At 44.0% G+C, this 21,223-nt stretch overlaps 1 protein-coding gene across 3 annotated transcripts in view; it reads left to right on the plus strand.

Moving 5' to 3' along the window:
* Positions 1 to 21,223, plus strand: part of WWC2 (WW and C2 domain containing 2) — a 200,383-nt gene that overhangs the window by 174,277 nt on the left and 4,883 nt on the right. For all 3 annotated transcript variants that reach the window (XM_045785842.2, XM_045785844.2, XM_045785843.2), the window contains exons 19-21: positions 88 to 252; positions 1,553 to 1,645; positions 4,214 to 4,456. In XM_045785842.2, coding sequence (XP_045641798.2) covers positions 88 to 252; positions 1,553 to 1,645; positions 4,214 to 4,456 — 501 coding nt within the window. The remainder of the gene's footprint in view (positions 1 to 87; positions 253 to 1,552; positions 1,646 to 4,213; positions 4,457 to 21,223) is intronic.

The following is a 21,223-nucleotide window of genomic DNA, read 5'->3' on the forward strand; positions in this document are numbered from 1 at the left end:
TCAGATCTTTCTTCTGTACTTAGAAGAACGGAGCAGACAGGTATCCACGCCCGTCCGCTCCTGACAAATTTCCGACTTCCATTCCAGGTGGATAAAGAGACAAACACGGACGAGGCAGGTGATGCCGGGGTGGCGGTCCGCCCCAAAGACCGCAGCGGCCTGAGCGCTCGGCAGCGGCCCTTCGTGCGCAGCAGCGTGATCGTGCGCTCGCAGACCTTCTCCCCGGGGGAGCGCAGCCAGTACATCTGCCGGGTAAGGGGGCCGGGGCCCTGCCCTCCCGCCGGCCAGTGGCCCCCCGAGGACCAGAGACTGGGTGCTGGCAGTCTTCGGACTCTGACTGCAGGCACACGTGGCTAGAACTGCTGGGGAATATACCCGAAATATCACACTCGTATGGGGCTTCTCAGTTTGGGTTGTTGTTTTTTCCTTTTCCTAAATTTAAGGTCTCATGAACTCTAAGCCATTTATTTGGCAAACAGGTGAAATTAAGGACCTGGCAGTTGAGTGTATTTGTACTTCAGTCTGTATTTAGAAACTTAAAATTACTTGAGACTTAAATATTTTTTATATTTCCGCTGTACATCCTACATACTTCCAACTGCATTAATCCCGCAGAACCAAAATTGCGACTTGGGTTTTAGAACAAAAATCTTCTTTTAATAATACCTCTAGATACTGAATCAGATTCACAGTTCTGTGGAGAATATGGTGGGATTTGCATCAGTTTGCCAAGTTCTACTTCTGGAAGTATTTATGACTTTCAGTAATGTAGATTAATAATTATAAAATGGTTTAGAAAATACTTTCGGAATTCTAAATTTATTCATTCAGTTCAACAAATACTTTTATGAAGCACCCACTGCTAAGCATGTTTCTAGATACTTGGTTGGAATTCCTCTGTGAACAGAAGAGCCCCAGAGCCCCGCCGTTGCAGAGCTCACATCCTTGTGAGTTGAGCCAAGCAGCGAACATGATGAACTAATCATGAAGGGTCGTGGGTGGAGACGGATTCTCTGGAAAACAGAGCAAGTTAAGGGGGATTGGGAATGGTGAAAACAAGGGTCTCAGGTTTAAGTAGGGTTCAAAGTGGGTGTCCTCGAGAAGGTGCCATTTCAGCCAAGACCTGAAGCAGGTGAAGGGGTGAGGACGATTGTCTGGGCCACGGGCGTTCTAGGTAGTTCTAAACTGTGACTGAACTCTGACCTGGTTATAACCCTTTATGTTATCCAGGCCTTCCTTTTTAAAAATGAATATTGCAAATTAGCTAAAAACACAAGGGATAATTTTATTTCCAAGTATGTATAATTATCTTAATGCAGGAGTTCTGATAACTACCACCAAAAGGCAATTGTTGAAATTATGGAAGAAAACTTACTTGTTTAAGAAAAGCATAGAACAGGAAAAAACTTGTTTGGGGAGGATTTTCTTAAAGAAACAAACTCCTCACTACCTGCATTTACCTGATAAACTTCTCAGTTGTAACCCACTAGCACTCCGTTATGCAGTGATTTTCTTTTCTTTCTTTTCTTTTTTTTTTATCCTTTGTTGCCAGTTGAATCGAAGTGACAGTGACAGTTCAACCTTGGCTAAAAAATCACTGTTTGTGAGAAACTCCACTGAACGGCGCAGTTTGAGGGTCAAAAGGGTATGTATTCCCTCAACAACATCTCCCTTCTCAGTCCAATCCAGAATCACAAACGGTGAGGCATAAATACCAGAACTGCTGAGCGTCATTGCTCCATGCTCTTGGGCTGCTGAATGAAGCCACTGTGATTCCAGAGAGTCGCGGATGTCGTGTTAGTTACAGAGACGGAGGGAGGGTATGCTTGAGAGCAGCCGTTCCGCGCCGGTTTGGATCCTGTGATCATGACGCCAGGAAATGCACTGAGCAGTATCGATGGAAAGGGGCTTGCTGAGTGGGTTGATGTGTCCCCACACTGTCTCTGGTTCTTGAGCAAGAGTGTAACACCCAGGACCTTTTCAGAGGGGTGGATACCCGGTCAAGGAGTACACAGTATTAGCAACTTGCTTAGAAAACAGACATTTTGGGGAAAGCTCCAGTTTTCCTGGAAGCGATCGGTCTCTGAATGAGCCTTAAAGGCTGAGTCTAAGAGAATATTTAAATAAATTTAAAAGTTGGACTGTTCAAGTAGTTTAGCAATTCCTGCTTACTTATAGCTGACATACTAATGGAAAGTTATTTGCTTACTAATGATTTGTGTAGTAATAATTGACTAAGCTGTTGTACTTCAGCTGAGATGTGTCGTTTAAATAAGCATGAAGCCCTGCGTGTGCCAAGCTCTGTGGGGGAGGGAGGCATCGCCCGCAGGAGGCTCCAGTCTGAAGGAGGCATTCAGGGAGCACACAGGACTGTTGAATGTGCGGTGGGGGAAAGGAAGGAAGAAACTTGGGCGCCTGGGTGGCTCAATCGGTTGAGCCTCCGACTCTTGATTTCTGCTCAGGTCATGATCTCAGGGTCGTGGAATCGAGCCTGTGTCGGGCTCCGTGCTCAGTGCAGAGTCTGTTTGTCCCTTTCCCTCTGCTCCTCCCCCTGCTTGTGTGCTCTCTCTCCCTCTCTCAAATGGATAAATAAAATCTTTAAAAAAATATAGGAAGGAGCTCATCTGGTGGGAGAATCTAAAAGACAGTGTGCAGGAGGCCCCTGGCCTTGACACCTGGATAAAATTTCAAAAGCAGATGGTAGCAGCGTGGTCTTCCCAATGTAGTGACATCCACTGACAGCACGGAAACAGTTACGGCGGGAGTAGGTACACCATAGAAATCAGCAAACCCTACAACCCATGCTTCTCTCTCCACCCATGCCCCCGCCCCGAGCCACTTATTAAACATGGGCCAGCACCCCGCTGCACATTGGAGTCCTTGGAAAGGCTCCATCTACATAACCACTGGGAAGAATTTCTGGTTTTGAATAACAAGTAATACAGCCAAAGAGTGTGTGTCTCGGTGATTCTGCTGTGTAATAAGTTTGTTAGAGCAGAGGTTGAGTAGACGGAACCTAATAAAAATGTTAGAGAATGTTAGAACAGTATGTGTTGGACCAGTACAAGCTATTCAGCCCTGGACGAGGGCTCTGGAACAGGAAGGGGACAGCAAGCCCTCCCCCGCCATCTGTCATTAGCACCACTGTCATTCCAGATCTTCAAGCCCAAGTACTTCTCAAATTCGAGTCCCTCCTCTAGCATCAAATAGTACCAGTTTTTATTAGTAACTTCTTATTTTCCATTCCCACTGCCAACAGTCTGGGCAAAAAATACCCTCCTTGTTCCCATCCGCTGATGCAATCTTACCCAGCTTCATTTGACTTCCTTTCCTCAAGCAAGCGTGACCGGCCCTGAGCGATCTCTCCCTTCCCTGACTTCCTGTGGCACAGCTCACTGCTGGAAGTCTTCAGGGTTCACGGGTTGGGCCTTCTCTTCCCGGGGTTTGGCTTACCACCCCTGGCCCCCACCCTGGAAGACAATCATTCACGCATACACAGTAATTATTTCTTGCTAAACGGATAAGATTGGCTCCAGGAAGAGCACCAGTGATTCACTGGTGAAAGTAGATTTTAGACCTTGGGAAACCGAGGAAGGAGCTGGGATTTCAGCATATTGATGAGAGGAGGGGCTCAGAATCTTAGCCGCGCTGAGCAGCTACATTCTGCCCGGCACCCACAGAAACGATGGCTAAAGGAGCACGCCCTGGGGCTGCAGTCGCTGGTCCAGAAATGGACGAAGCGTAGGTTTCTCGTCTGTCTTGTTTCACAGAGGGCAGGCTCTGTGCAGTACGTTGGCCAGGCTAGCAGAGGTTATACCAGGGTCACAACTTAAAACATCTCTGCCGTTTAAACAATAAAGATTTATTTCTCACTTAGCTACTTGTTCATTGCAGGTTGTCTTAGATGCTCTGCTCATCTTGTCTTTGCTCAAGACCCACACTGATGGGGCCTCCACCTCTGAATCTCTGCCATCCCGCTAGCGGGGGACAGAAATCCACACATCCCGCACTGGCCTGGCAAGGCTTCTGCCCGGAGGTGGTACACATCACTGCCACTCACCTTTCATTGGCCAAAGCAGGTCACCTGGCCAGTGGTGCCTCACTTCCGGGAGCCCAGAAATGCTTGCTGTCCTGTGCCAGGGAGGAGGGAGAGCAGAGCAAGGAGCACCCACTTAAGAAGGGCGTTTTATTGTGTTGCTTTCTGACGCTGCAGGCGGTGTGCCAGCCAGTCCTGAGAAGAACAGCACCAGAGCGCCCAGTGCGCACATCTCTAGACCTAGAACTGGACCTTCAGGCATCTCTCACCCGGCAGAGCCGCCTCAATGACGAGCTGCAGGCCCTCAGGGGCTTGAGGCAAAAGCTGGAGGAGCTGAAAGCTCAGGGAGAGACTGATCTACCGCCAGGTGTGATGGAAGACGAGAGATTCCAGAAGCTTCTGAAACAAGCTGAGAAACAGGTACAGATCTCGGTGTCCCCCCTGGTGCCTGAAGGGAGTGCAAAGAGTGGATCCAAAAGCCGGCCCGGTGTAGGTTTCCCCAGCTTAGACCTTGGTTTGACCAAGTCTTCAGGTCCTTTTCCTGGAACTCAGAACACTTTTTTCCCATTGTCGTAGGCCTTTTTTTTTTTTTTTTTTAAACCTAGGCTATTGCTAAGAGAGTGGTACTGCCACCCACTAGGGTAGAGATGGGAGGTCACCCCACCGGCCACCTGCCAGAAGGAGCACAGCTGCAAGGGAGAGTGGTGGTCTGTTTCTGCTCAGCAGTTGTCTTTGTCTAAACACAAGACTTGGCAGAGAAATACAATATAACTTTTAATATAAATGACCAATTTCATTTGAATTTTCGGAGTAGCTCTTTAAGATTCATGAACCACCTCAATTGTAATGCATTGTTCATTTTAATGCTTCTAAATTTTCACATTCTTTCCTTCCTTCAAAAAAGATCACACTCCACATATTGGCATTTCCCCTGCCTTTCACCATACGGGTTACCATACAAAAAAAGGTAAAATCACTGATTAAAAACTAGGGTATTTTGAGAGGCGCCTGAGTGGCTCAGTCGGTTAAGCGTCTGCCTTCAGCTCAGATCATGATCTCAGGGTCCTGGGATCGAGCCCCGCATCAGGCTCCCTGCTCAGTGGGGAGTCTGCTTCTCCCTCTGCCTCTGTGCTCACTCACTCACTCTCTCTCAAAATAAAATAATTTTTTTTTAATCTTGAAAAAAAATATGGTAATTTTAAGGGAGTATTTCTATTGTTCTGCCGTCTACCTACAAACAAAATTTTCTAGAACTTGCATATTTATCCAGTTGGTTTATTCTCTCAAGTTTAGACTTCATATTTGGTTATAGGAGAGAGTATCCACATCCGTATGTAATATACTAATAGAATTTTCCATATAGCTGAAATATTAAAAATGCCAAAACATTATTCTCTTTCAACCATTTTGGATGGAAATCTGAAATAGATGATAAACTTTCTTAAACTAATAGAAAATCTTGTCCGTAATATAAACTTCCCGTTTTGGCCCATAGTTATTGTTTGGTCACTAGTGTGTGGTCCTATACTGAAACTGAGTCATTTAATTGACCAGCACTACTAATCCTGGATGGGACTCAGACACTTAATGAATAAATTTTAGGGATCAGACTGATCCCAATAATTTTTAGAGAAAGTTTAAGCAACAAAACATATCACATATCTGTATTATGTCCCACCTGATAGAAAGAAACCTTGGCCTACAACAGAACATCAGTATCTTTCTGTTCAGCGGGGAGTTGAATTGTAGGCCTTGTGTTCGGTCCTATAGAGACTACTGGGATAATTAGACACAGTCGCGCCCTCTAAGAGCTTGTAGATCGGCAAAGGAGATGAGTAAGATACACCAGGTCCTCAAGAGAAATCACTTACCAGTGAGATCAGGAGATGTTTCCTGGAGGAAGTAGCAACGTGGTCTTGAGGGCAGGTAGTGGGACTTCATCCACAGTGGGTGGAGAGGTGCAGACTTCCTGCAATAGTCAATGTCCAGGGTAGCTGCCGCCAGTGAGGGGTCCACGGACATAATCCCCCAGGAGAGCAGTGCCACAGTGTGGCAGTCTCTTTGCACAGTGGGAGATTGCATTAAAAGCTGAAATCACCAACTCTGGGTTTGTCACCTTGATAATAACCATTGCTTTTATTCTTTTGAGTCTTTGAATTCATCATTAACAATCATTTCAAACTCTTGGTTGACATTGACGAACTTTAATATGATGGAGAAGTATTACAATCCTTTGACCCCTGCGGGTCCAAGGCTTTCGAAGCTGGATTAGAGTTTTACAACTATAGATTTAAACAGAACGTTGCATCTCTGGGTTTTTTTTGTTGTTTGTTTGTTTTTGATTTGTCGTGATCTAAAATTCCAGATCCTTGGATATTAGTAATTATAAAAATTTGGGGGACTTTTTTTTACCTTATACTGCTAAATTCATCTATGAACTGCTTGTTCTTCTAGTTTGTTTTAATGGCTATCTAATATCCAGTGTGTAGAGAGAAGCTCAGTAAAACAAAAAAGTTGGTTATTTGAAAAAAACTAAAATAAACAAAAATAGACAAAGCTCTGGCAAGATCAGTGAAAAAAAGATACACATAAAGAAAATTGTAGAAGTAAAGAGGGATAGAATTACAGATAATTTTGAAATGTAAAAGATAATAATATCAAAGATATAGGCCCACAATTTGGACAAATATCTAGGAAAACGGAACATATTAGAACAGATGAAAGGGGGAAACAGTTGAAAATCCTGTATGTCTTAAAGAAATGAAAGCAGTAATTAATAATCTGTCCACAATGAAAACATAGGTCTAGATGTTCTGTAGGGAAGTTCCACCAAACTCCCAAAGATTATCTCAATTTTATATAAACTTCCAGACACCAGAAAAAGAGAGAACACTTCACAACTCATTCTATGTCATGAACATCCTCAGTACCAAAACTAGACAAAGATGTTACCACAAGGAAAAAGCACAGGCCGGTTTCATCCGTAAGTATAGATGCAAAAGTCCTAAATAAAATATGAGTAAATATAATTCAACAATATATTGAAAAGATACTACATTTTGACCACGTTGAATTGCACAAGGATTTTTTAGCACTAGAAAGATCTGTTAGTACAATGAATCCCCTCAACAGATTAGGTAGAAGAACCATTTGATCAACTCAATAGACGCAGGAAATTACTGATAAACATCCACACTCGTTCATGTTTAAAACTCTTGGTAAGTTAGGAAGAGATGATGTCTTTAACTTGACAGAATAATCAAAAGCGAATGTGGTCCTAAGTAGACAAACACTAGAATCGTTCTCTTTAAAATCAACACAGGCATTCAACACTCTTCTGTTCAGCGTTGTGTTAGAAATTCTAACCGATGTAAGGCAAGAAAAAAGTAGAAGCAGAGAGACGGGAAAGGAGGCAATAAAGCTGTCATCACTGGCAGATACCATATTGCGTACATTAAAAATCTGCAAGTTCCTACAAAGAATAAGAGAGTTTAACAAGATGCGTAAATAGAAGAGTCATTTATAAAAGTCCATTGCATTGCTATTTATACGGCAACCAGAAACAACTGGAAAATTTAATTATGAAAATATGTTTTACCACAGTATCAAAGAATATCAAGTATCAAGGAATAAATTTAAAATTCGTATTGTGGTAAAGGGAAAGCTTTTAATAACCTTATGAGGAGAGTAAAAAATAACAACCTAAATTCATGGAGAAGTGTATGCTACACTCATATAGAGCAGAGGTCAGCAAACTTTTCCTGTAATGGGCCCGAGAAGAAATATTTCGGCCAGAGCATTCTCATTCACTACCTCTCAACTCTCCCGAGTAACACAAGAGCCGCCATAGACAAGAATGCCTCAATATTGGGCTGTGCTGTGTTCTAAGAAAACTTTACAAAAACAGATGCAAGCCATAGTTTGCCACCCCTGACCCAGGAAGCATTACTATTATGGAAATAGTCGATTCTCCTTAAAATGTACCGCAGATTCGATGTCGTTCCCAGCAGAATGCGGGCATGGATCTTCATGGAAATTGATGCAATTAATGGAAGAAAAAGAATAGCCGAGACATTTCTGGAGAAGAAAAACAAAGAGTGGGACTTGCCGTGCAAGAAATCAGGAGTTGTTAAGGCGGTAAAGTCGATAGATAGTAAGGACTCGGTGGGGGAGTCAAGAAACCAACCAAGGGCATGAAATAAGGGCCAGAGACAGACGCACGTGCGTGTAGAGCGTTGCTGCGTGACGAGGTCGCGGGTCGGCCAGCGACGGAAGGAGGGACTGTTGAGTCAGTGAAGCTGTGGAAAAAAGATCGTCCATATGGGAAAAGATGACATTGGCTTCCTGCCTTACCTACAAAAATCAATTCCGATACATTAAGGACTTAAATGTCAAAAATAAAAGTCAAAAACTCACAGTGAGATGTGGGATGCATCTTTCCACGTTTCGATTTTTCCATCTCTGACACCTATTCTGTGTCCTCCCTACTTGGAGATAAGGTCGATTGGGGCAGACCTGATGAGCGTCTCGAATGCTGTGATGGGGAGCCGCCGAAGGTTTCTAAAGAGGGGGCTTCTTTGGGAAACCTGTGGTAGAGACGTGTGGGCGACATCGGCCTGTCCGTTTTCCACAAACTACAGCGAGAGAGCTTGGGCAGGATCCAAGCTGTCTGATCCTGATTGAAAAACACAGGGTTGCAGCATCCTTTCAGAGATCGAAGTGTCACAAATGCACTGTTTCCTCAGTGGGCCTGATTTAGTCTTTCACTGTAGTCTTTCACCCTAAGACTTGCTGGTGTTAATAACTCAAGGTCTGCAAGTTTTTAGGGTGACTCTTGTTTTTGTTCTTTACTAAAGCAATCCTCAGTACAAGTAGATGAAAACGGAGGAGTATAGAACCCAGAAACCCGGGAGCTCTGCACGGCCGACTTAGATGGCGTGGCTGAGTCTCTAAGAACTTGCGCTCAAGTACAAGCTGATGTTTGAGGTTCACGTGTTCATTTTAGTGATTTGTCCTTTAATGGGCTGGTCAAGAATGTGTGTCTGTTCCCAGCTGCAGAAAATTCTGGGAGGACTGTTCTGGGGAACTTGAACGGAAGTGTTCCCTATAAAGGAAAAGCATCTCTTTAACGCAAGTCTTTGCTCTCCTGCGCACCTTTGGCCTAGCGGGCAGACTCCCATGTAAACGCCCGAGGGGAGCGACGAGGCCACCTTCTGGCTGCTTCTGTGTTACCGTGCCTTCTGGTGGGTGTTCCATTCTGCCTTGGCAAAAGTCTCCTCTGCCTTGCGGAAGCCTGCTGAGCTTGCTTGCCGGCCATGATTTTAGCCTGTTTCGAGGTGCTCTCGCCCCTTACCCACCACTAGAATGCCCAGTTGTCCCTTGACTTGCTGGTGGACGGTCATATACCGCACAGAGAGAGTGATGAGAAACGGTTGGTGGCCCCAGGATAGCTTGGCCACCTGAGGCGTAGGCCCTGCCCTCGAGGTTAGGCATGGCCGCGCTGTGGTCATCTTCTTCCAGGCTGTGCCTTGGTGGTCCTGGGACCAAGTATCCCTGAAATCTCAGGGTGCAGGGATACTGTCAGGTCAGACCTCGGGGCTTAGGGAAGACACTGCTTTGTGCCCTGAGCCTCAGCAATTCTGACAGATGATTCCGGTCCCAGCATCCCACGTAATGGTCACGGTCACGATCTAGGGAAGTCACGGCAGTGATACAGAGAGTGTGGCCTGTTCACACTTTCCAGACTGCCGCGATCCCCGACTGCTCTGTTTTCATACCTATCATACGAGCCAATCCTACTGTTCTTCCTGGCGGAAGTAATCATAGGAACGCCAGGCAGGTTTTCCAGGCATAATACGAAGTTGACCTGAATTCCCTTGTAAGTGCCCTCATTGAGAACTGTTACAGCTGTGTCGTTCCGGCAGCCGTCTGTGTGATGTGGGTGGTGTTTTCCCCTCTCGTCTCCTAATTATCAGCATTTCGATTGTCCCCATTGCGAGTCACCATCTGAAAAGTGGGTGCTGGCTCTAATACTGACGGGCGCCCTCATTTCCCGGGCCTACCAGAACCAGAATCTTCTTGAAAGTGCTGCTGCAGGTATGTGAGGATTTTCGTGCTTAAAACCTCAGCACAAGCCAACACGCTTCTGTACAAAGCCACGTGCTGTTGGCCTCGCCAGCCGAGGTCGCTTGCACGCCGCATCGGATGTATTTTGCTCACGGCGCAGGCCTTCTGCCACCACTGTAGCGACGCTCATTCAGCTAAGGCTGGAGCGGGGCGCTTGGCCTTGCAGCTGCCTGGAAATACTCAGTAATCCTGGGCGTTTGCTGTTGGCAACACGAATGCAAAGATTCAAGATCTCCGGAGCACTGCCCAACATGAGCAGGTCTCATTACAGCTTTGGAAAGTGTCTTAAGAAAAGTGACACTTGTGGGGACGCCCGGGTGGCTCAGTCGAGCGTCTGCTTTCGGCTCAGGTCCTGATCCCGGGGTCCTGGGATTGAGCCTCGCTTTGGGCTCCCTGCTTGGCGGGAAGCCGCCTTCTTCCCCTCCCTCTGCCCCTGCTTGTGTTCCCTCTCTCTCTCTCTCTCTCTCTCTCTCTCTCTCTGTCAAATGAATAAATGGAATCTTTAAAAAAAAAAAGAAGAAGAAGAAGAAGAGTGACACTTCAGAATTCTTTTCTGTAAAATAGTGGTTTGTTTTTATATTAATTTGCAGTTGTTTAGTCATTAAATTGTACCTCCTTATGCGTGATTCTGGCCCCATCATAAACTACGGCTGATTATAATCATCTTTACATAAGTTGCATTGATGATTAGGCTTAGAAATGTAATTATGTCTTAATAGAGGTTTTCTGATCTGTCTATCCGATGAACTGGCACTTGGTTGGTTTCATAATCAGTTTGCACAGCAAGATACTGAGGGAAAGAAGAGCTGAAGGAGGATTCGCTTGTGATTGTGCAGAGCGTGGGATAAACAGTCCTGTGGCACTGCGCCACTAAGGGGGTGCAGCCCCAGGAGCAGAGCATAAGCAAGGCAGGGGAGGAAGGAGACGGCCCCTGGGTGCTGCTTGCTCGCCGTGGGGCCTGCCCCCGGGAGCCGTGCACACCGCATCTCACAGGCGTCGTCTGGGAGAAGGAGGGAAAAATTGCTCTACCAGGGGTACGTGTGGGTGCCAGGCAATCCCACGGCACATGTGGCCTCAACAGGAGAACTTACGGCAGGGGCTGGAGGCTCAGAGAGGGGACATGAGGGGAGGCCCTGGGTGTGCCTTCGTGAAGCCCCCCAGACCCACAGAGAGCTGATGACCACAAGGGCAGCAGGAAAGGAGAGGGTTTGGGCTGACATGTCAGGGGTGTCTGATTCAGCGTGAGAATATGGTTTTCCAGTTCTCATCAAGAAAATTCCAGCATGACTACACATGCAGATGTATCTAAATAACTAAGGACCATTAAGAACTGAGGTGGTTGTCTTCATAATTTTATTCAGGCTTCCATACCATTGCTATCATTTCCCTGGATTGTTACCATGAACGTCATATGGGGACGCTGTTAATAGCTCAGTACAAACTCCTTTGTTAGAGTTGATGTGCATATAAACAAAATGCTATATTTGTGTGCACAGTGCAGGGCTCAGTGCTCTACCCAGCCTGCTGATATCTGGTGAAGTCTTTGGTAGACGTTGGCGGTCCTAGTTGAGGGTCTGAGTGTGGAGGAAGAGAGTGACTGGCAGTGAAGGCCCGGGAGCGCGGCGGGGTGGGCGCCGCGTACTCTTGGCCAGCTCTGCTTTCTCACTGCCATTCCCCTTCCTTCCTGTCACAGCTCCTTCCTTCCTCGTCTAACAAACAAAACTAAAGACCAATCAGCCTTATAAAATGCCATAAAAATGTGCCTACTTGTGGCTTTTTTTTTTCCATGCTCAAATAGGATTTTACATATTTTATCTACAAAATAAGGGGTTGGATTAGATGACCCCCGAGATCCCTTGCCGTTGCAAAATCTGTGATGTTTGAGATCAGATCTAATACGCTTTCAGTATAAGTGAAGATGCAGAGAAGTGTGTGGACCTTGAAGGCTGCGTGGCCCGGCAGCCAAACCGTTAGGGCACATGCCGTGCTTCGAGAATTCTGAAGTCCGAGGTGAGATGTGATTCCTTGAGGCTTTTTCATCTAAAGGCGGCCGCGGTTGGGTCTTCCACAGGTCACTAGAGCAGCGCTCGTACTGAACCGTAGGAGCTGTGCTCAGCCTGCCGTCCCTGCGTCCTGTCGTCCTTCTGCCTGAGGACGGTTATTGTCTCAAGCCACAGGCAGGATGGAGCTCTCAAAGCCAGTGGCATTCATACGTCGTAAAACCATCTGATTCCCGAGTACAGCTGGTTTTTCCTCTTATGTTTATCAATTCTACATAGAGACTACTTGAGTTGTATACTTGGCTTTCTCACCACTAAAGTCTGGAATAGCCTCGTCTGCGAAAATACAGTAATTTGAGTGGTGTACCTTTTATTATGGCCACAAACGTTCGTAACCACTCTGGACTTCTCTCTCCTGCTTGCTCCTCATTTCCACATCCACTTCTTTGTACACACGCGGACACACACGCTGCCCTTTGATTCCCACCATCTCCCTGACGTAGTGGTGATTTGTGGGATTTTCAGCAGCACCGTCGTTAAATGCCTAACGGTGAGCAAAGAGGCAATCCCACGCCAATTGCCATAAAAAATACAGCTCCCAGAAAAGCAGATAATTGAAGGCAGCAGCAGATCCTGGATTTGCCTCCCCTGTCAGGAAAGCTGCCAGGTCTCAGGGTCGCACTCCCTAACCTTCCTCCTTTGTGGTTGAAGGTCTGTTTTGTAGCTCAGAATAAAAACCGAATCAGAGTTAGTGGCTCTGTGTATTGTACGACGCCTCAGGAAGCAGAGTGAGAAACGTAGGACCGTAAATTCAGGCTGGATCGTGTTCCTTATTCCGTTAGGCTTCTCAACATGGCCTTAAGTAAACCACTGGACCTTTCTGCAGGTCAGTCTCCCATCACATAAACTAAAGGTTAATCGTACTTCTGGAATCTGGGGCATAAAAAGTGGCTTCCGATCCTGTGAACCAGGCAGCTTATCGTGCCTTGTTGGGTGAGAAGGGGAGAGAGGTGCTGAGGAAGCGTTGGTATTTTTCCAAAGGAACCTCATGGTGCTTACAAAGCAGAAATTTCTTTTTCTTCCTCAGAGCGTTTCCCTGTCAAAACGCCAAAGTTCTGTGATGCTAGCCTTTTTTAAAGCTTAAAATAATACGGATGTTAACATTTTTAAAGCTAGAATCTGCGAAGAAAATTATGTGTCAAAGATACTAAGACACCTCTTTCAACAAAATAAGCCTTAAGGATTACAATGAAGTATTCAGCATGGAGATCGAACTGCCTGAAAGTTGGCTTGCTCTTGATTATTAACAGCTGACGAGAATTTCATGCTGTATTTTGTCACCCAGATTTTGAGAGAAAGATGCAGATGTGTGGGTACAGATACAAACACATAGACAAGTGTAGTTTGCAGTGAAGTACGCTCTTATTTACTGGGGAAAGGAATATGTTCCATGGCCAGTCTTATTTTGCACAGAACAAACCAGATTTCAACGTGATTTTGCAGTGCCCGCAAACAGGCCGGAAAGGAAACAGCCGTCAGCCTTATTTAGAGGGACCGTCTTACCGGGGCTCCTCCACAGAGGGTGGAACAGACCCCCGCAGTTCCAGTCCCGTGGAAGGTGACCGAAGACAGGACAGGACCCGGGGAGCCTGTTGTAATTCTCATCTGATAAAATACATCTTGGAGAAACTGGCCCAGATTTTCTTGCCTAAGTATATCCAGCTCGTACCTTCTTTCTCTGGCCTTTGCCGATCTGTCCGTTAAGATTGGTTTATTCATGTTCCGTGTTGCCAAGGACTAGGATAGCAGCAGTACTTAACCAGTTCACCCATTTGATAGACCATGTCACGGGAGAAATCATTTGTTTCTGTTTACCAAGGCAGTGGTTCCCTCTCTGGGACCTAATGAAAAAGTATCCGTTTGCTAAGGATAAGACTTCACAAAGTTACTAAAAGATCCCATTTGTCCCCTTTGAATTCGAATGACGTCAAATCCGAAGCTCCGAGTGACAGCTAAACTATCTCACCAATTGCAAAATAAGAGAATTACTTAGCAAATAAGGGCCAATTTTCTAAACAGAATCTTTCAAAACAGGGAGAGGAAAGTAGGGCAGTAAAAAATATCTGGAAAAGGATTCCATTGTGAAAAAAATCAGGAGTTAACGCAGGGGGTTCTGAGTAGCGAAGTGCTAGGAATGCCCTTGTGCAGGATACTTAGCTTCCCATAAAGTGGTGTGAGTATGATTGATCTTCATAAGTACTGGCTGGATAAGGAAATTTTTAAAAATCTCATCTTTCCGAAAGTGCCACAGCATTTTTATTTTCAGATTTTCAATGAAATAGTACCCTGGCGCTTTGAGAATATTTTAAAATTTAAAAAGATTTTCTTTAGTTAAAAAATTAACATATGCTTATTGTTCAAATCCAAATAATACAGAACTGTGTAAAGCAAAAAGCAGCGATGCCTCCTTGAAGTCCCGTTCCCCTTGGCATTTGTCCTTCTAGCTCTTTCTTATGCTGTCTGTGTGTGTGAGTGTTATTTGGAAGGGTTACACAAAAATAGGATCATGAAGACAAATTGTCGTGAAACGTGGTTTCCCTCCCCCCACTTAATTCTGTGTTCTTATATGAAGAACAGCTTTTCATTTTAGTAAATGTGGCTGTAATTAATTATTTTTAAGTCATTCACCTGTCTACACCTGTGTATCATAATTATTTATTTATTCTAATGGCAATGTCCCAAATTTTCATTATTGGACAGTGTGAAAATGAGAATTCCAGTACATTTTGGGACACCATTCCGGATTCAGTAGTGTTTCCAAAGCATAAATGCCTAGTAGTAGAGTTGCTGGTCCTGTCAGTTTGGCTGTGAACCACAGGCAAAGATCTTGTCCCTGTCATGTCTAATAAGGCTGAAACCTTGTTCTTTCCCTTCCTGGCCTTGACAGTCTGAAGCAGTGGGTGCATGTGGGAAGACAAGATCCTTATAATCCCTTTTTGCCGGCACCATCTTCTCTCCTTCCAGTTTTATAACTGCTTAAGTGAATAACAGAAAGACGTGGCTTTTTCAAGTCCAGAAGGGTCTCAACGATGGGATTGTCCAGTCAATTAAGATTGTAGGCGGCAGGTGAGCACTCATAGCAAAGCTGGTTTTTCTTCCCTCTCTTTGTGCCAGTGCTGACTTCTGGCCTGAGTTGATCACTGCCTTGTAAGACTTTGCTCTAAGCTACCAACAAACACCGACATTCTGAATTTTCCCAACCATTTCCTTCACAACTCCAGCTGCCACCACCGTGACGAGTGTCCCCCACTAAGCAGGGCTACATTTCATAGTGTGTTATTGGAGCACAACACTTGCGAGGCCATGGGGAGAGAGGCTGAGCAGTGCTCAGGGCGGGGACCCCCCAGATGAGCTGAGTCTCCCTGGCCCCTAACTCCCCTCCCTTGGGGGGGCCAGATGTGACTCCAGATGCTTCCTCCTGGGCAGTGCTAGCACAGTCCTCTCACCTCTGGAGGCTCAAGCATTGGGACATACACCCTGCTGTCCCTTGGACTCTCAGTCCCTTAAATGTTGAGTCTGGTAGATGAGAATGGTGTCACTTTGATAAGACATTTTTACTTGCCATTTGTGTTTATTCTGTGAATGCCTGCTCATACCCAGTGCCCTTTTTCTGTTATGTCCAGTTTTTCTCCTTGAAAGGCCTCTTTCTATACCTATATGTTATTTGAGTTACAGTGGTTTTGTTCACTCAATCATTTGTCTTTTGAACACCTTTCAAGTTAAAGAAGTTCAGGTGTTTGCTCAAATCCGAATCTAAATCCATCAGTTTTTATTTTCTGGCCTTCTGGAGAGCTTTGTTGGTAGTCAGTCACCATCAGAGAGAACCCAAGGCTGTTCTAAATCTTTTGCGAGTTACTGAAGCATGTAAATCATAAAAAGATCGTCATCTACACACCTGTTTTTCCCACAGACTGACACTCGTTCCTTCAGCCTGTGTCCACTGCACCCCCACTGTGTGCAGGTGTGTGGAGGCACTGGGGCGTCTGGCCCCGAGGAGGGCAGGCAAGGCCCCACCCTCAAGCCACTTCCAAAAGGGGGGCAGGGTAAGGGTGCCTTGAAAAGACTCTCCGGTTCCTGTGCTGCCCACGGGTGTCTCGTTGTGCAAATGGCTGATACTTAGGAAATGTGCCAAACAGAGCCCGAGACACAGATTTGAATAAACCAAGTCACGGTGCATCTTGTCAAGGATGAAAGGGACAGTGGTTTCCGCTGGAGTTAGAGCAGTGGTGTGTTTGCATCCAGCACAAGGGAGCTTCCTAGAGCGTGCGTGGCTAGCTCGGTTTCCCCAACACCCTGGAGAGGATTAGGAGGGAGAGTGGAGAGAGAAGCTACCCTGTATCACCACCAAAACTTCTGTTTAGAATTCCTTTTCTTAAACCTTCCCAAACAAATGCCAGAAGCAAGTTCACATATCTATAAGATCTCACTCTTTCCCAAAACTCGAAGTAACTTAAATTAGATTTCTGTTTCTGTCAGGTGAGGATAACTACTGTTTTTAAGTGCGCATTGACAAGACTGCTTCTAGATGAGATTTCCCTTCATTAAGTGTGTATGTAGTGTGAAGTCTCCAGCCACTTGACTTAAAATAATTCATTTCATAACACAACATCACAAGCACCTTCTGCAAATAGAGGCATTTTTCAAAAACAAACCACTGGCTTGAAAATCTTTATTGTGCACTTGAACCTCTAGAAATTATGTTAAACACACGTAGTCCCCACCCTTCTGAAGCTTATGGACCTGTGTAAACAGCTCAGACCCCAGGGCAAACCGTGAGCCAAAACCCTAAATTAACAACCAGGCAGCCTCTTAGCTTTACCTGCTAGTGGGAGTCAGTGCCGTTGTGGAGGTCGGCTTCCTTGTAATGGATAAGTCACGTAATATGAAGGGACAAGGAGTAACAAGTAGCACATTTATACCTAAGCCTCATTTCCTATTTCACAGTTTACTTATGTAACTAAGGAATTGTCCTTTTAGGTGATGTGTTTTTAAGCTCTAAGTCAAATTAAACAAAATTGTGATTATTTTCTCCCTGATCATGGGGTAATAAAAATGCAGAATTCTATATGGATATGGATGTAGATACAGACGCGTGCAGATATACTCTTATTATGGATAATTTTCAAAATACACAGGACATGCCTGCTTTTATCCTCTCTAAATCTAATGTAACCAGATGTACATTTATCTAGATGTTTAAATGCTAACTCCCACTTGAATGAACATTGCAATGTGGAAATAATTTAAATATGTGATTCCAGAAGGTTAATTAAATAGTTATGCTATAGCTATTAAAGGATGTTATTAAACTATTAAAAAGTTAGGGACTTCCATTTCCTGGTCTGGCCTATAAGGAAATCACTACTCTGCCCTGACAATAAGGACAGAAGATGAACAAACTGAAAAATCAACAACTCTTCTTAGATCTGTCAGGAAAATAGATCGTGGGTCAAAACATTGCCCCCAAAATTGGAGAGACAGGCAGCACAGAAAATGACAACTCACCAGAGCGGAAACTAGGAGAACCTAAACTATAATTGATAAATCCTGGAGGCTCCATGTAGACAAGCCTAAGAGTTAAAAACTCCAGGGGACCGGCCTTGGGACGCCCCCACGCTTATGTGAATTCCCATCTAGGAGCTCTCCTAGGTCCTCAGAAAAGAAAATCTCCTGTGCTTCCAGGAGGGAGAAGAAAAAAGTGGCCATTCTGAAATAGCCAGAGCATTCTGTTAATAAGAGCTGTCCTCAGGAACAACTGTTTTACTAGAGTCTAATCTACAAAGGTTTTGTGAGAACCTAACCAACTTGGGGGAAGATAAATACCCACTCCAGCCACCCTGTCTCACCTAAGGGGTGGGTGGGGGAGCTGAGAAGCACTTGTGAAGTTCTCAGTTGGGGGCACAGGCTCCCCAAAAGACTGAGACCTAATCATAAGACTATAGAAGACTTCCTGTCCCCCATGCCCCCGCTTCGTTACTGAAGACCTGCGTACAGAGTTCCATTCACCTGGTACATAATGTCTGTCTGGCCTTCCATGTAAAATCACCAGGCATACTGAAAGACAAAAAACGACCCAGTTTGAAAAGACAGAAAAAGTGTCGGAATCAGATGTAGACATAGCAGGAATGTTGGAATTAGGAGACCAGGAATTTAAAACAACTATGATTAAGGCACTAAGGGCTCTAATGGGAGAAGTAGACAAGATACAAGAATAGATGGTCATTATAAGCTGAAAGAAAAAGGAAATTCTAAGAATCAAAAAGAAATACTAGACGTCAAAAACACTAAAATAAGTGAAGAACACCTTTGGTGGGCTTGTCAGCAGAATAGATATGACTGAAGAAAAAATCTCTGAACTTGAGGAAATGTCCATAGAAACTTTCAAAACTGAAAAAGAGAAAAAAAACCGGTGGGGGGGGGGGACAGAATATCTAAGAACTGTGGGACAACTACAAAAGGTGTAACTTAGGCATAATGGGAACACCTGCACAAGAAAGAGAAAAACAGAAGAAATATTTAAAGCAATAATGATTGAGAAGTTCTCCAAATTAGTGTCAGACATGAAACTATAGGTCCAGGAAGCTCAGAGAACACCATGCAGGATAAATGCAAAGCAAACAAACCAAAACACCCTATACCCAGGCGTATCACATTCAAACTGCAGAAAATCACAGATACAGGAAAAATCCTGAAGGAAGCCAAAGTAACTTCTACAGGAGCAAAGAAAAGAATTACATCTGACTTCTCCAAAGCCATGTAAGCTAGGAGAGTAGAGTGAAATATTTATTTTGAGAGAAAAAATAAACCACCAACTGAGAATTCTATACCCTACAAAATTATCCTTCAGAACTGAAAGAAGTACTTTCTCAGACAAATGAAAATTGAGAAAATTTGTTGTCAGTAGACCTGCCTAGCAAGAAATGTTAACAGAAGCTCTTCAGAGAGTAGGAAAATAGTATAGGCCAGGAACTAGGATCTATATAAGGAAAAGAAGAGCGTTGAAGAAGGAATTAGTGACAGTAAAGTTAAAACTTTTATTTTTCTTATTCTTAATCTAACATAACAGTTTGGAATAATAATAGCAACAATGTATTTGACATGTATATGCTTGTGTGTAAGTGAAATGAATGGCAGCAATGATACAAGGGGCAACAGAGATATTAGTAATATTATTATATGGTTTGTGCACTACCCAGACAGTACTGTGGTGTTTTGCATATTGCAAAATATGGGAGAACCACTTTAAAAATGTTTTAAAAAGAAGTATAATTGATACGCTAAGAAAGGAGAGAAAAGGGTAATATAGGGTGCTCAGTTAAAACCACAGAAGGCAGCAAAAGGGTAGAAGGCAAAGACAGAAACAAAGTACAGGGGCAATGACAAGAAGACAATAATAAATATGGTAGATATCAATCCAGCCATATCAATAATCACTTCATTTTTTTTAAAAGATTTTTATTATTTATTCAACAGAGATAGAGACAGCCAGCGAGAGAGGGAACACAGCAGGGGGAGTGGGAGAGGAAGAAGCAGGCTCATAGCAGAGGAGCCTGACGTGGGGCTCGATCCCATAACACCGGGATCACGCCCTGAGCCGAAGGCAGATGCTTAACCGCTGTGCCACCCAGGCGCCCCCACTTTATTTTTTTTTAAAGACTTTAAGTAATCTCTGCACCCAACATGGGGCTCAAACTCACAACCCCAAGATCAAGAGTCCCATGCTCTACTGACGGAGCCAGCCAGGTGCCCCTCAATAATCACTTTAAACATTAATGACCTGACTTTGCCAATTCAAAGAGATTGTCAGAGTTGAATAAATGGCAAGACCCGACTATATGTTGTCTACAAGAAACCCATTTTACATATAAAACAAATATAGACTAAAAGTAAAGGGATAGAGAAAAATATACCATGCTAACACTAATCAAAACAAAGTGGGAGTAGCTATATTAATCTGATACAGGGGTGACAGCTGACATGAAAAGTTCTCAGATATAAAGAAGGACGCTACATAGTGATAAAGGAATCCGTTTTCCAAGAAGAGATAACAGTCCTTAATGTGTATGCACCTAACAACACAACATCAAAATTGTGAGGCAAAAACTGATACATACATCTGCAAGGAGAAATAGATAGATCCACTCTTCCAGTTGGAGACCTGAACACCCCTTTGTCAGAAATGGACAGATCCCAAAGGCAGAACATCAGCAAGGACACAGTTGAATTCAACCACACTGTTAATTAACTAGATATAATTGACATCCAAAGACTACTTCATCCAACAACAGCAGAATTCACATTCTCCTCAAGCTCACATGGAACATTCACCAAGAGAGACCATGTTTTGTGCCATAAAATACAACTTAAAAATATAAAAGAATGCAAATCATGTAGTGCCTGCTTTCAGACCACAAGGGAATAAAACTAGAAATCAGTAACAGAGAGATAGCTGGAAAATCTGAAAGTTCTTAGAGACCTTACAACACACTTTTAAATAACACATGGTTCAGAAAAAGGAATCTCAGGAGAAAACATACATTGAACTAAATGAAAATGAAAAGCCAATTTATCAAACTTTGTGGGATGCAGCAAAAGCAATGTTTAGAGGGAAATTTTTAAGTGGTGAATGTATATACTGGAAAAGAAGATTTAGAGCCAATAATCTAAGCTTCTGCCTTAGGAAACTAGAAAAAGAAGAGTAAATTAAATCCAAAGCAATCAGAAGAAAAGAAATAAAAATTAGAGTAGAAATCAGTGACATTGAAAACAGGAAATCAGTAGCAAGGTTGCAGGATACACAGTTAATATAAAAAGTCAATTGCTTTTCTATATTTCATTCTATAGGAACAAGTGGAATTTGAAATTAAAAACACCATATAATTAGCACCCCCCAAAATGAAATTGTTACAGATCTAACAAAATATGTATAAGACCTAAATGAGGAAAAATACAAAACCTCTTGGATGAAATCAAAGAACTAAATTAATAGATAGTCCATGCT

Source organism: Ursus americanus, chromosome 27 (assembly GCF_024610735.1).
Source record: "Ursus americanus isolate L20-20 chromosome 27, mUrsAme1.1.p, whole genome shotgun sequence".
Taxonomy (NCBI): domain Eukaryota; kingdom Metazoa; phylum Chordata; class Mammalia; order Carnivora; family Ursidae; genus Ursus; species Ursus americanus.